The sequence below is a fragment of the Tribolium castaneum genome, chromosome 6 (genome assembly GCF_031307605.1).
Source record: "Tribolium castaneum strain GA2 chromosome 6, icTriCast1.1, whole genome shotgun sequence".
Classification (NCBI taxonomy): Eukaryota; Metazoa; Arthropoda; class Insecta; order Coleoptera; family Tenebrionidae; genus Tribolium; species Tribolium castaneum.
The window spans coordinates 4,376,772-4,393,008 of NC_087399.1; the positions used below are offsets into that span (position 1 = coordinate 4,376,772).

The 16,237-nt window shown below is 36.7% G+C and overlaps 2 protein-coding genes across 2 annotated transcripts in view; both read right to left on the minus strand.

Annotated features, from left to right (window-relative positions):
* The window catches only part of lov (jim lovell), a 59,598-nt gene that overhangs the window by 16,895 nt on the left and 26,466 nt on the right, over window positions 1-16,237 (minus strand). The window contains exon 2 of the mRNA XM_008198863.3: window positions 5,288-5,343. The gene's annotated coding sequence lies outside the window, so the exon portion shown is untranslated. The remainder of the gene's footprint in view (window positions 1-5,287; window positions 5,344-16,237) is intronic.
* LOC135266517 (uncharacterized protein K02A2.6-like) lies at window positions 10,032-14,096 on the minus strand. Its single transcript, XM_064357457.1, has one exon. The coding sequence runs from the start codon at window positions 14,094-14,096 to the stop codon at window positions 10,032-10,034; it is 4,065 nt and encodes a 1,354-aa protein (XP_064213527.1).

Below are 16,237 nucleotides of genomic sequence, written 5' to 3' on the forward strand. Positions count from 1 at the left end.
GGTGGAAATTTTAACATAAGTTTTGTTACGTTCCTACGAAAATGTCAGTTGTAAAAAGGTGTCCGTTATTCGGAAGTGTCTATTTAAGGAGGCTTCACTGTACTAAAAACCACAAACTTTGTTTCTTTTTCAATATCATTCTAAATTACTATTTGTTCAAAGTTTTACGGACGCATACCTTTATTTGTATGTATACCATGTTAATATCCGGCTCGAAGGACCAAAAAATGTTGCTACTGCAAAAATCCTGATATAAATATTAAATCTTGGCTACATCAAGCATAGTATTTTTCCTCGTACCAGTAGTATTGCCAGTACATCGAAGATTTTAGTTAGTTAGTATTTGGTGTTATGCTCTGCAATAAAATTTTGGTACGTTTTGAAGTTTTTTATTTTACGTACCAAACTATAGTATTTGAAACTGATAGAATATTTTTGCGACTTTGTCCTTTGTTCTGATCAGTATTTATGCTTGCATAATTATCTAATTACCACACAATCGACTACTGCTATAGATATCCGAGAGAAGATTTATATTTCAATAATATACAGTCTTGTCACTCGGTACAGCTTTATTAATATTTATTAAGAAACAGTGGTATAGGTGGATGAAGCTTTTTCTTCCGATTTCTACTGCTGCTTGATCCAAATTTTAAATAATAAATAATTGATTTTTCGGTTAAGTCTGTGCAAAAACAAGCCAAAAAATGTAATAAAGCCATATTTCTTTAGGAGAGTAATATGAAAAGCCTTTTTAAAGTTGCCACTCTTCAAACAAGTGTCACAAAAGTGCTGACATCATCCTTATTTGTCGAAAAACTGGAAAAAATCGCGCTTATTGAAGCCAAACCTCGTACGAAAACAGCAATAGCGCACAGAATAAGTTAACTAAACGCATGAGAAGGCATGTTGAAAAATAAAAATCGCGGACATGGAATGACGTGCGGCGTGGTTCACGCTTCGCGATTTCCCATTATTCTTGTATGCACACCTAAGATGTGTGGCAGAGAGTGTGTAGAAAATCTCCGGCGATACTTATGGTAAATTGGGCGTTTCGTCCGATTAAGACATATTCGAACCGATCAAAGGTTAATCTTAAGCGACAGTCACGCGAGGCATTTTTCCATTTTTCTACCTCGCCCGTATACAGGGTGTCGCCTGCAGTTCACCTGTCTCCACAGGGCCGTATCGCTGGTATTGCGCAAGGTGTCCTTCTCGCTCGGCTTGGGCCAGGTGCAGAAGAAAAAATCCTCATCCTGATCCACGGCCGACCAGATTTCGGTCATGGATGGGTGGTTAAAGACGCGTATGATGGTCATATACACGATGCTGTGATGTGTGACGATCATTTACCGCTCCAGCTGTTCCGCTCGTCTTCTTCGCCGATCACCCGGAGGAAGATCGAGTGAGATGGAGCGGCGGGGTGGAGGTGGGCCTAATTGGTGGCGGATGACATCAACGTTTTGGAGTCTTTTTTCGAGTGTGGAAGGAAGGGGTAATGATACGCACGGATGGCCCGAGAATGAGACGAGGGCTTTTTTCACGAGTATATGCTCGTGGATATGAATTAACTCTCAAAAAACTCCCTTCATATACTCCACTTTTTCAAAGGTTATTATATTTGGTAATTTACCTACATCAAAATTCTTAAAACTGAATGAGAAATCAATGAACAGAAAAATTATCAGACTGTACACACTAGAAACATACAAAAAACTAAACAAAAAGCCCGAACTTTTGTCTTTTCTTTACAACTAAACTCACAGAAAGACAATGAAACAAAAATTAGTTATTGAAATTTGGTAATTTAAGCAAAATTTTTTATTAATCTTATTACAGGAACAAACAACACGTTTTGTCAAAAACTTAAAATTATATATTACTAATTATATATTGCTGTTGTAAAACTTGTTTTTCTGTAAGAATTCGTTTCAACCTAAAAAAATAACTCACTGTGGAAATACATACTAGTATTAAAATCAAGCACCTTTGCATTATCAAAATTTTAAAAACTTAAATGGAAACACCCCTTTTTCAATCTTTTTCAAAAACAAATCGATCCACAATTTATTCACGATTTTTGAACCAAGGTGTGATAGAAAACTTGCAATTTTCTTAGAAAACAACCGAATTCCAGATGGTCTGGCCGACATTTACGAAATAATCAAGCAACAGTTTTTTGCTCAGTTTTAATCGCTCTATGATTGGTCTGTTTTACAGTTGGGAGTGCAATATCCCTCCCCGATATCCAATGACAAACGCTTTAATCGCTTGCAATTTTTTGTGCACCAGATAAACAAGTAGGAGGTGATTTTTATATTTTCATTGGTCAATTACTCATTCCTGGGACAAATGGAACCGGCTTAGGGCCGGTCTTCATCACGGCCTATAATAGGCAAATAATTTGCTTTTTTTTGACGATAACTTACTTTTTTTAATTTATTACAAAAAAAATTCTAGCAAAGTAGGATTTTTACCCAACTAATTAAAATTTACACAAATGTAATAATTACAATAAGTAAATTTTTAAAATCAAAATTAACAGTTCGAGAACACTGCAATTTTGACAATTTATTTTTTTTATTCCAAAATCAAGGCTAATACAGAAATTGTTTAAAATTAAAAAATAATTTAATATAGAATTAGAATGTGTATATTTTCAAAGACTGAAAGTTCAAAAACTGGCCAAGGGTCTTTAACGTTGAAAAACTATAAAAACATATAGAACTAAAAAAAAAATTGAGACTAAAATTCTGAAGAACTAAGCGACTGAGAAACTGAGAAACAGGAAAAACTAAAGAACTGGAAAAGAAAATTACAAATAGATTGAAACACTAGATTCTGAATAGAAAACTAAGAGACTGAAAAGCAACAAAGATTTAAAAACTGGCATACAAACATTCTGCAGATCTAAGTGACAAATAATTAAAAAACTATCAAACAGCAAAGTAAGAACGTTAATTTGGTAAGACAAAACCACGAAAAACTGAAAAATCGAGAAAATGAAAAAGCTGAAATACTGGAAGCTCGAGAAACAAAAAATCTTTAGATGTAAAATGAAATAACCATGAAATTAAAAAAAATTGATGTACTTATTTTAAACTAAATACTATTAAAAAAATTGTTAAAAATGTTAAAAATTAATCGTTTTAAACTAGGAAACCTCAATCAAAATACAACAAATCAGCTTAGGAGTTTAGGAAAAATAAAAAAATATTTCCATTTTTTTCAAGACAAATTTATTTCGAGTTTTATGAAAAGCCCTTAAAATTAATTGTCTGTTAAGAAAGTTTCCTTAAGCCCGGTCTCTAGTAATAAATGTAAATAATAAATGCCTTACCAAAGTAGAAAAAACCAAAAAATCAACAACTTGTGGTTAAATAGTGCTTGATACCTGTTAATTAAAATCATATCTCAAATTTTTGCGAGATAAAAACAAAGATTTCATGTTGAGGCAAGTTTTGTAGCTAAAAGGGTGAGTAAACTCTCTTACATAAATGTGCAATAAACTTTATATTTTGCAGTTTGCGCAACTTTACGACCTCCTTATGTTAAAATAACTGCAACAAGCAACATCCCCAAACAGTTCATGAAATCCTTGCATTGCTTGTAACCCTTCTTTTCGTGGTTTCATGGGGAGGTTTTTGGTCAATTTTAAATAAATATGTAAACTTTATTGGCATTTCTTTGTTTTACTGTTAATAATAAATTATAATTAAAATAAGATATGAGCTTTTAATTTGGCTTTTTTCCGAATTCTGCTTATCCCAGCGTTCGTTTGTGCACAAAGCTGGAAGTATGTGTTCTAATCATCCAGTCGATCTCCTCACCGTAATAATCCTTAAAAATTTAAATTGATTACGAGTCCTTAATTGCATTTTTATTATTCGGTACAAATCGTTTCGTGTTCGTGTAATAAACCGTCTGTTTGCATTCGCGGCACAGTCCGTTTTCTCCTTCTTGAATTATAAATTAATTCTTGTCGTTAATGACACAAAACATATTTGTAAACGAGTCGAATACATGAACTTCTCATTAGTAACATCTTGAACGGATTATGTTTAATGACAGCTCGTCCACGACATATATTGAGATTTAATAACGGTAAAGACCGCTTCAAAATCGAATCCAAACAACAATGGATCATATTCCTTGATTCCCAGAAATTGTAATAAAAGTGAATAATAGGAAGAAGTCGATGCACGACCGTATTGTTGCCGTTTACGCAAAAATAACGCCATGTTGTGAAATGGCCCATTTAGCTAAAGAATGACAAGAAAAAGTGGCAAATTGGAGACGATTTTAAAATTGATTGAGGCTTCGTGGAAGCAACTCGTGAGAAAATATCAAATATCGCGGCTAAATTTTTGAGATTTGCGGCAACGTTGCAGTTTGCGTTTCAATTATATTTACGGTTTTTTCACCGGATTGGCTTCCTTATTGGCACAATCTCCATCAATCAACTGAAAATTCGTCGATACACATTTATTTGCAGATTGCGAGTGGATCGCTTTAACAACTCTCTTGGTAATTATCCTTGCAATTAGAGGCGTATCTAGGAAATTCCTCGCCGTTGTAGAGTCCACGAACGCTCTAACACATACTGTTCGCCGTAGAAAAACCAACTCGAACTCACCACCTGTTATAATAGGCGATAGACTCGCTCCGTAAATATAGTCATCAGATTAGCTTTTAATCGAGTGAAAGATAGTGAAGGGTAATCATAACCGGCGGTCTAAGTGGGCCGTACTATGTGTGAGTGAAAGATTTCCGAAAATGCCGAGCAGCCGAAGAAATTACAGTCGGTTTTCTGTTCATTAAAATTTGCGAAAAATCGATGCGGAACAATGGCCAGCCCCATTGTGCCGGAACGATATTTGGCATACGTATACGTCGTGTACTTTATACAAATAACAGTCCGAAACGCTAACACAACAAGAACGTTTAGAGAAATGCAATCCATTATTCAGAAAGACAGCGGTAATAGCGTATGGCTCCGGGAAGGCCCCCGGAACAAATAAGACAAAGAAGGACGGGGTGCGAGGGCGAAGGAGACGGACAAAGAGCGACGATTGCGAGCGAGGTGAAGTTCGTATGTTATATACACGCACTCCATGCGCTCACCTGAAGGTTTTCTCCGACTCCGAATAGAGATTCTTGGCAGTTTACGACGGTGTGTGAGATGCTTGGAAATAAAATTAAAGAGAAATTGTCGAAAAGAGATCAAATTCTCTTCGGGAGAGGAATTTATGAACGAAACGGAGCGAGCGAGGCTTTAATTACTCACCTGGCATGGAGGAGGCGCGGCTCAGACGACTTTTTCGAAAACGGTGCGAGCGCTCACTGGAAACGAACAATCAACATAAACAAAAATTATTTCATCTCACAAACTATATAAAAATAAAAAAATTATAAATATATATTCGTAAATAAAGTTTACGCTCAATACTAAATTAATGAATGATGAATTTTTTATAACTATCATTTTATAATCATTTCAGAAAAAAATACAAATTGGTCTAAAAATTGAAGATGGAAGTTAATTTTTTCAAGACCTGGTTGTCGTTGGGCTCTTGGAAGCTTATTTTTACTATAGTACATTATTATACGAGTTCTATTATAGCACGAATAGTTTTAGAGCACGACGAAGGAGTGCTCCACTAAAATGCGTGCCACAATTAAGTCTTATAAAAAGTGTAATATACCATTCTTTCTACATTCTATTTTTGTTGTTTGTTTTTGTTTAGTTTTACTTATCAAAATCTGTTAAAACGATTTCCTCTTAATTTTGTTAATTATCCGTGCTTTATCAATAAACGACTTGACGCTGTTGATAGATGACACTAAATTACAGTGGTGACTGATGACACCCAGTCCAGCACTGTCAATACAACTTCTAAAAATTTACTAAAAGCAGTTGCGCAAAAGTTCTCTTGGTTAAACTACTTTCGGTTTAAAAATAAATATTTTATGAAACCAAAGTATAAAAAAAATTGTAAACTGTAATTTTTTATTTTTTTTAAGATTTGACAAATTCTAGTTCCCCCAAAGTTTCGTTTTACAGCCGATTTTATAGTTTAGAGTTAGTTTTCAACGTTACGTTTACATTTATTTAAAAAAATTGGTCATTTTTTAAGCTAGTTAGTTAACTTTGAAATTAATTTTATCAGAAGCAAACAATTTTTGGTTAGCAAATATCGTCGCAATATCATCCTGATCTCTTATTTATTTAAATATACCTACGCTAATTTTAGTAAAATAGGGAACAGTTTATAGAAATCTTTGTTAAAATTTAATTCGTTGTTAAAAGTTAACAACACAAATGGACCAATCACATTAGTTCAGTTTGGCCACGTGATCAGTTAATCACGCATTTAATTGCGAATTAAATTAATGAGGCTTCTATAAACCGGTTCTTAATGAGTTGTTATTAACGATCTATCACTTGTATATTAGCCAAAAATTAAACTTGAGTGCACTAATTAGTTTAACAATGGTGCATTTAACTAAAACAGCGAAAAAATCTCATATTGGTTGGTCATAGCGTCAGAAAACCAAAAAATTAGTAAAAATTATTTTGAACATTATTTGTGGCATAAAAATCATGTTTTGTGATTAATTTTTTTAAATTAAATTGTGTTCTTTTTCAGCTAAAAGTATTGTTTTAACTATTTTTTGGTCAATATTCAAGCGGCAAAGAGCTAACTATAGATAAAGACAACATTAACAAGGCTAACTAAATTCTACAATTTACTTACCAAATTTTATTAGATAGATATTTTTTTAAGATAAGACTCCGAAAAAAAAACGCTATTCTTGACAATTTAAAAAAAACAAGTTAGCCGTGTATCCTAAGAACAAATTGAAATAAAATTTGGTAAACGTCTTAAACGATGGATTTATATACTTTTAAGCATATACAGTAAAACCTCTCAACAACGGACATCGATGAGGAAACTTTAATTGTCCGTTGTAAAGAGGTGTCCGTTAAAGGAGGTTTCGCTGTATCAAATTTCAATAAGTTTTGATGAATGTATAAATGTATAACGGCCGATTAAAAATTCAAAAAAATTCTTATGGGCATTTTGTTATTTTAGTTAATAAAAGAAAACGCCTTGGACTTTATATTACTTGGGTTAATTTTATTTTTGCCAATAGTTTCGTCAATCAGTCGATTGTTTCCGTTTCCAGGCACTGTGTAAAATTTCGCTGCACTTCGCCCATATGCACCCGTTATCGCCATCATCAGTTGAAACATTCAGTTCGGATCGGTTGCAGTAAATTACTCGACATCAAGAAACCCGCACCTATCCTGTTCCTGCTCCTTCCTGCGTACCACTGCGGAGAGAGACAGAACCGTTGCGGTTTAACAATAGTCAGATGAGTGGATCCGTTTACGTCTCATACAAATTAACCTGCCGACTAAATTTGTTTAAAGCATGCAATTATCATGGCCCGTGCTAGGTTTCGACTGGCACCTCGTGCATGCCCGTTCCGTTTTCTTCAGAAAGGCCCAAGAGCTCGCTTATGTGATAATCGATGAATTTTTCCACCGATGAATTATCATAATCCCATTTTAATTAATCTCTTTGCGTGCCTTATTAGAAAGTCATCGACTTGAGCGGACAAAACCGGCCAAATAGAGCGTGAAGCTGAAGATTCAAATGGTGCAAGACCATGTGATGCCTGCATGCCCGTTAAATCTAAGGTTAACTAACTATTTGTACTTTTAATGGATAATTACAGGTAGCGTAACGTAACTGGCACTTTGTGTTACTTGCCGAGATCTACTCTGCGTGTAATTACGGAGGTGTTCATGTGAATTGCGTCGGTTTATGGATGCGATATTGTGGCATTGTACACCGAAATAACGAGAAAGACTTTCCCATGCCGGGCCCCAGGTGATGATACTTATTTTGACCGGGGGCTAATTAGATGCTGCTTTTCAAGCCGGAATGCCAAAATCCGACAAGCAATGGTCCCACCACTCCCCCGAAATCAACGACTTGCCAAGGAATTCACATATCGTGAGGGAGAAATTTAAGTATACCTCCAGCTATAAAATAACACTTTTTGACTCCGAACTGGGGATAAAAGAACCATGTCAACGCAGCTCACTAATTCGCCAAGTCCTGTTTTCACACACTTTGGTAAAAAAAACAAAAGTCTCGCTGTTACTTAAAGTTTTTCAAAAAAATAGTACATATTTATCGGTTATCGTAGTTCGTGAAAATCTCTAAATAACGGACACCTCTTCACAACGGACATTTTTGTACAAGGTGCTCAACTCAGCAGTACGTTGTTGAGGAAAATGTGTTAATTGTAAGAAAAATCTTTAAAAAAATTCTAAAATTTGGAAACGTATTTTGTTAACTTTTTCAGTTTTTTTGTATGTTTTTATGTTTTACACTAGGTAATGGTTCTTTAGATTTTTTTTTTAAATTTAAAATCATTGCTGGGAATTAATTCGTAGCAAACTGTTTCAATTTTTTTTTATTGTTGGCCAAATTGGTCAATCAGTCGATCACGACTGATAGACAACGTTGCCACATATCATTTATTCAAAATTCGTTGTTTATCAATAACTTTAATACAAATATTTTTTTTTATATTTTTACCTCTACAGAGCTCCACCATAAGGATCTCAGTTATTATAAGAAATACGAGATCGGTTAAATTAGGGCAAAGTTGTGCATTTTTATGCTGAACAATTATCTGAAAGAAAATTTGATGTGCCATTTTTAATTTTTGAATTATTATAAAAAAATTAAAATCTGTACTCTTCGTTTTGATTTTTTTTTGTATTTTTGAAAATTATTTTTATTCCTGATTTCACCGATGTATCGCATGATGTGATCAATCTACATGGTGATCAAAGTGGAGAAAAAAGCATTTTTACGAATGGTGCTTTGGAAAAAACGTTAACAATTTTGTTTTTAAACAAACTAGTTTTTAGAGGTTCTCATTTTCAAACAAACTAAACGACAACTAGAATTTTCTTCTTCGCAAAACAAAACAATATAAAGTTATAAAAATTCTGCTCGCATTTTCAATAGAACTGGCAAATTTTTGACGTGTTTCCAAAGCACTCTTTGAAAAAACCTTTTTCCTAATTTTAATAAGCATGAAAGGCTCGATTATATCATGTGATACATCACTGTAATCAGAACCAAAAAAACTTTTCAAAAATATGAAAAATATAACGTCCATAAGAAAAACCTTGTAACTGTGACATTAACGCCTTGAAAAAGACAATGACAGATTTAGATTTCTTGTAAAAAATTGCCTAAAGAATGTCTAACTTCAAAACGTCTAGTTCTTTTGGTTTTCGTTTAAAAAAATAAAAAGAAAAATTAGAAAATCTTGACAATAATTCAAAAACGAAAAATGACAACAAATTTTTTTCAGATAATTGTTCAGCATAAAAATGCACAACTGTGCTATTAAAATTTCCATCTCCCATTAGGGGACACCTCTCCACAACGGACTATTAAAAATCCCTATCGGTGTCCGTTGTTGAGAGGTTTTACTGTATTAGAGATTTTAATTGTCTCTAAGGTGGGGCAATTAAACAAAACAATAAAATAAGATATTTGCTAATACGTGCACTAACAATACCAATCATTGTTCTTAAAATAAGTGAAAGCTACAAATTTCAAAATATATTACTTGAGATTTCAATATTTTTGTTTTATTTACATACGAATGCACACCCATAAGAACGACTCAAGGTAAGAACGCTAATAACGATCAATTGTGTTATTAGATACTTGTATTAATTACAAAAGTGTTAGGTTAGTTGTAAATAGACCATTCAACCTTATAACTGTTTATTGACTAATATCCCGGAGCATTGAGGGTGCGTCCAGGCCCCTTCTGCGACATAACCTAACTAACTCACTCTGCCAAAAAACCCCCCTCCAACTCCCGTGTCGCCCACGTGAGAGTTGCCAACCTAACATCCCCCCTTTTAAATACAAAACTAAGCTAAATATGAAACTAACTACCTGAGGTATCAAAATATACATATTTCAATAACAATAATAATCTTGGTATCTTTTGGGTCTTCTGATTGGTCTTTTCTTTGGTTCCTCTGATTCGTCTGGTTGTTCTGGGTCATGTTCGGGTTCATTATTTCTGTCTGGTAAGGGCTGAAGATGTCTTCGATTTCGTCTGACGCAACCGCCGTCAGTCTCGATCAAATATGACCTTGGTTCTTCACATCTGCGTTGTACTTCTCCCTCCTTTTGCATATTTATGATCCATACGCGATCACCTTCTTTTAGATTTTTCTCTTCTTTTGTTACTCGGTGTCGTTTGTCGTAGTTGGACTTCTGTTCTGCTTGATTGTTGATTAACGTTTGTCTGACAGTGTCATGGTCGATAGTTGCAGGTTTTAACCCTGAAGGTAACCTTGGCAGTCTGTCTCGAAGGTTTCTGCCAAAGAGCAGTTGGGCAGGTGACAATCCACATTTAGTAGGTGTATTGCGGTAGGTAAGAAGTGCAAGATATGGATCTTCATTTTTCCTCAATATCGTTTTGAGCAGCTTCACAGCACTTTCGGCTTGTCCATTTGACTGTTGGTAATGGGGACTACTGGTAATTAACTTAAATCCATATTTTCTGCTGAAAGTTCTGTATTCGTGACAATCAAATTGTTTGCCATTGTCGGAGCGGACAACTTCGGGTATACCATGTCTAGCAAACATTTCTTTGAAGGTCTCGATAACAACTTTGGCTTTGGTGGTGCGAAGTTTTCTGATTTCAGGATACTTGGAATAATAGTCCTGTACCACTAAGTAAGTTGACTCATGATATTCTGCGAGGTCGGCACCAATTGTTTGCCACGGTCTAGATGGAACTTCGGATGGTAACATGGGATCTACCGTTGGTCTGCGTAGTTTGATGCAAATTTCACATTTCCCGACGACTTCTTTAAGCTCTCTTGTGATACCTGGCCACCACACAGTAGCTTTGGCCCGGTCCAAACATTTATTAATACCGAAGTGTCCGTCATGGAGCACATAGAGGCACTTCTTCTGAAGAGGACCAGGAATGACGACTCGGTCTTTGTAGCAAACAATGTCATGAGCGATGCTTAAGTCTTGTTGATGAGAGAAGAATTTACTGACTAACGGGTCGCTTTTGTGTTTCTGTGGCCAACCATTTTTGACGTATTCTTTGAGTTTGCTGTACGTTGGGTCCTTGTTTTGGTAAGACTTGATTTCTTCCGTTGAACAAATTTCTGTAACGACCTCACGCATCACGAAATTGATGTAGAGATTTTGAATGTCTTCTAGAAGTGGGTCTTGGTGTCGAATTCTGCCTTGGATTGGTGCTCTGGATAATGCATCGGGAACGAAAAACGTTTTACCTGGAACGTATTCTATAGTATAGTTAAATTTCAATAACCGCATGCGAAATCTTTGTAGCCTGTTGGATAGTTTGTTGAGCTCTTTGGTGGCCAAAATTACTGTTAACGGTTTATGGTCGGTATGAATTTCAAAATGAGCGCCCAGTAAGAAATTTTCGAGTCTTTCACACGCCCATGTAATGGCGAGAGCTTCCTTTTCAATTTGAGCATAGGCTTGCTCGCATGGTTCGAGGGTACGCGAACAAAAATAAGTAGGTTTCCAATTTCCGTCACTTTGTAACTGTTCTAAAACGGCACCTAAACCAAAAGACGATGCGTCTGCCGACACTCGCGATTTTTTGTCCGTGCTAAACTTGGCTAACACGCGCGATGATGCGATTTCACTTTTAAGTTTTTCAAAATCCGCTTGATGTTTATCTGTCCATACAAACTGTTTATCCTTGTGCAGTAGTTCACGTAATGATTGGGTTTTTTTCGAAGTATTAACGATAAATTTTGAGACATAGTTAACCATGCCGAGGAAAGTTCTAACTTCGGTTACCGACGATGGCGCGGGATAATTATTAATGGCTTCAACGCTTTTGGGATCGGCTTGAACACCATTTTCGGATATTAAGTATCCTAAATATAAGGTCTTGTTCGTTTTAAATTCACATTTGGATTTGTTTAAAGTCAAGCCGTGATCCGATAAGAGTGTTAACACTTTGTTCACGTTTGTGTCATGGTCAGCTTCGTTGCGGCCTGTGATGAGGATGTCATCAGCATGAACATGGACGTGTTCCATTTTTAATTTGCCGATTACGCCGCTGATGGTTTTTTGGAAAACTTCTGGTGCTGAGGTGATCCCAAATGGAATGCGTTTGTAGACATACCTGCCAAATGGTGTGAGAAAACAGGTATATTTGCGCGATTGCGGTGAAAGTTTAAGCTGCCAAAAGCCACTGGAAAAGTCTAACTTGGTAAACCACTTCGCGTCTTTCAGTTTCGAAATTGTCTCATCGACCGACGGTAATTGGTACAGTTCGCGATTAACGCACTTGTTTAGCTCGGTGTAGTCTGAACACACGCGAATTTTTCCGTTCTTTTTCGCTGCAATAACCATAGGTGCACACCACTCAGTAGGTTCATTAATGGCTTCTATAACGTCTTCGCGAATCATCTTGTCCAGCTCCTTTTTTACTACATCCATCATGGGGAGTGGAATTCTTCTAGGCGTGTTTAAGGTCCAAGGTTGTGCGTCTGATTTTACTTCAATTGTGTACTCAAAATTCTTAAGAGTTCCCAAGCCTTTGAACACCTCTGGATATTTCACCATCATCTTATGTTGGAATTTTTCATCAGCTTTTCTGCTAGTTACATGTCTAATAACACTGTCACTCGCAACGAGTTCTTTGCCAGTCCATTTGATCATGTCTAGTTTTTGTAAGGCTGGTCTTCCCAGTAAGTTATCTGGTGTATCAACGACGAAACATCTAACATTTTCTATCTTATTTTCCCATTTAAGAGGAACTACTATCTCTCCCTTTATTTCCAATTTTCTCTGGTTTCCTTTTCCGGGTCCCAACAGTGTTGTTTTTGTTCTTTGTAACTTTACTTTCCCCTGAAGTTTATCTTTGAATTCTTTGCTAGATATTATGGTTTCATCGGCTCCGGTATCTATTTTGAATACAATGTTTGTATTAAAAATTTCCGCTACCGCTTCCCAAGGTTTGTCCAACTTTACTCGATTAATATTGATAATCTCCCTACAATCATAGCTCGAATCATAGCTATCATCAGTATCATCTGATATTGAGGTTTCAGATTCCACTGCGTTTACGTTCTTTGTTTTACATCTGGATGCAAAATGGCCTTTAAAGTTACATTTATGGCACGTTTGTCCATTGGCTGGGCATTCCATCCTGTTGTGTGTGTTCGAATTTCCACACCTTATACAACCTTTAAATTTATGTTCACTTTGTTGCTTTCCATCTTTGCTCCTGCGCTGTTTTCCTTCATATTTCACGGATTTATGGTTAAATTTCTTGGCTTTGTCTCTAGCTACTCTGTTTACCGTTTCCTCTCTCACTCTTAGTTCTCTGTTTTCGGTTCTAATCCTCTCCACTTGAGTTATTTTGTCAATTGCTGTTTTAAGTGTCAATTTGTCATTCATTTGTAGATTTTCCGACAATTTTTCATCACGAATTCCAACAACTAATCGATCTCTTATGAGTTCCTCCTCCAAATCTCTGTAATTGCATGTTTTGGCCAAGCTTATGACGTCAGCGATGTACGTTTGGGCGTCCTCACCTTCCCTTTGGTCACGTCTGTTAAACTTAGCTCGTGCGTAGATTGTATTAGGAGTGTCTTTGAACTCGTTATCAAAGAATTCTTTCAGCGCTTTGTAACTAGGAAAATCGGTTTCCTGTTTCTGCTTAGCCTCCATAAACTTTGTAACTTTCGCCCCCATATGCAACAATAAACTATTAATTTGCTCTGCTTGTGTGCTTTTGTCTAGTTTTGTTGCTGTTCTAAAACGTTCATAATGTGTAATCCACACTTGCCAATCTTCTTTTTCGAATGAAAATTTCTCCGGAATCGGAATGGAGTTGCTGAAGACGATGCTACTCGTTGGAGCCTGCTTTGACGGTGTGTCACTCGCCTGAACCCGGGCCTGTGCTTGTGCCATGAGATCCGCATATTTTTGCTCCAACTCGGCCACTTGTGCCTGAAGTGCATCCATCGTGATAGTTGTGGTGGTTTTTACACTCACAATTTGTAACACGAGCGGGATTCGGATTTTAAAACACTGACACCATGTTAGGTTAGTTGTAAATAGACCATTCAACCTTATAACTGTTTATTGACTAATATCCCGGAGCATTGAGGGTGCGTCCAGGCCCCTTCTGCGACATAACCTAACTAACTCACTCTGCCAAAAAACCCCCCTCCAACTCCCGTGTCGCCCACGTGAGAGTTGCCAACCTAACAAAAAGGTTGCCCCACTTACGTAAAAAAATCTTTAATTAACTTTTGTTGCAATGCAGTGCCAAAAATTCTTACGTTCGCTTAAACCATGTTGTTGTATTTTTCTAAATTAAGTAAACGATGAGTGTTTAAGGCGATGAATGTCAAATCTATTAGATATAAATGTCGGCAAAAAGGTTGGAAATCAAAATGTCACGAATTAAAACGGCGACCACAACGAAAATGTCGAAAAAAATTAACGAAAATTTCTGTAGCATTTCTAATTGATTACTGCCATTATCGTCATAATCGAGATGAGCAAGGCGCCAAAAGCCCGCCGTGTATGTGGAAACATCTCTCTGGCTTTTCCTAAGCACACCGATGAGTGTATATTGTGTCGACATACGACACTTGATTTTCAGGGTTTAACGTCACCATTTACTCGCTTATTTCAGCCTCTTTGTGCTGTTATCGCAGATGTTAAGTCATAACATAGATGAGAGGCGAGATTTCCGAAAAATACGAGATGTGTTGCTCCCTTGTTCTGTTCAAGAGAGCAAAAATGGAAATGTATCAAGACGCGCACCTTTGTCATGCAATCATGAATTTCAGTTTAAGTTTTGGGAGCGCGGTCGTTGACCAAATGATCAGTGCGTTAGTGGCACCATACGATGGATTTTTAATTTTTACCGGCGGTTTTATTGTCCAAAGGTGTCTTCCGTACACAAGTATTGTAATTTCAGCAGTTGCTGAATGGAGGCATTCGAGATCAATAATTGGCATAATTGATATTTTGCTTGGTGCAGCTTTAAGCATATGCTGTACGACAAGTGATGTGAATCCGTCCCGTTTACCTTTCACATATTGCGATAATTGCGATATGTGTGTGTCGCTCCCACTTCCTCTGCGTCTAATTTAAACTCGTTCGTCGTTGTTTGAAAAAATCATCGATCACGAATCGTCGTTAATAAGACATCTTAGTGATTACGAGGCATTCTGATTATAGATACTGGGAGTTTCCACGGGATATGAGCTAAGTATACGGCGATAATTCATATCGGAGTCGGAGAAGGAAAACGTTTTTGGACGTTGGAGAGGAGAGGAAGGACGAAAAAATAATAAACAATAGTTCATGTATGCATAAAGCGAGCGGACACAATTTGTAAGCACGTTGCAGGTTAGCCAACCGTGGAGACCTGAGATACTTGCTCCATGTAAGGTTGGTATTACACCGTGTGCTCCTCGCCACTCGATCGCCCGACTGATTTATGACCAACACGGACGTTTACGCTGGATTTTCTTGAATACTAATTGTGGGATTCACGCTTTTTTGCCGCTTTAATTGCGCCCACCACCAGAATTACGCGAACGCAGATACATGGGGCCGCAGAGTTAGTTAAATCTCTCAACAGCGGACACCGTGTCCGCTCATGGGAGATGGAAATTTTAATATAGCTTCCTACAAAAATGACGAGGTGTCCGTTATCGGAGGTGTCCGTTAAACGAGGTTTTATAGCTAGGTATTGAAGAATTTCATTCATAAATTGCAACGCATTTTTCAACTGGCTGAAGTTATAAAGTGTGCAATAAAACAATCTGAGGCACAGGTCCCGCAGATTTAAATACGGACTTTTCGCCACATGCGCTGTCAAATTTTTGCATACAAAACTGTCCGAACGTGCAGACTGTACACTCCATATTTCCACATACATATGCAGTGCTCGATGTTGCGTGAAGAAACACAGCAGCAACAAGCCCCTTTTTACATATATGCATAAATAGACGGTCGATTTTCCCGCCAGTGGGCATTTCTTCGTGTTGGAGCACGGCGTCGAACCGAAGAATTCGCACAGCCGCTAAAGCAATTTTATTTAAATGCAATCTTGTATTGATTAAAAACGCGCCGAGGAAGCACGA

Bases quoted from the DNA above. Each gene is read 5' to 3' on its own strand.
- LOC135266517 (XM_064357457.1), bottom strand. From the start codon at position 14,096: ATGGATGCACTTCAGGCACAAGTGGCCGAGTTGGAGCAAAAATATGCG.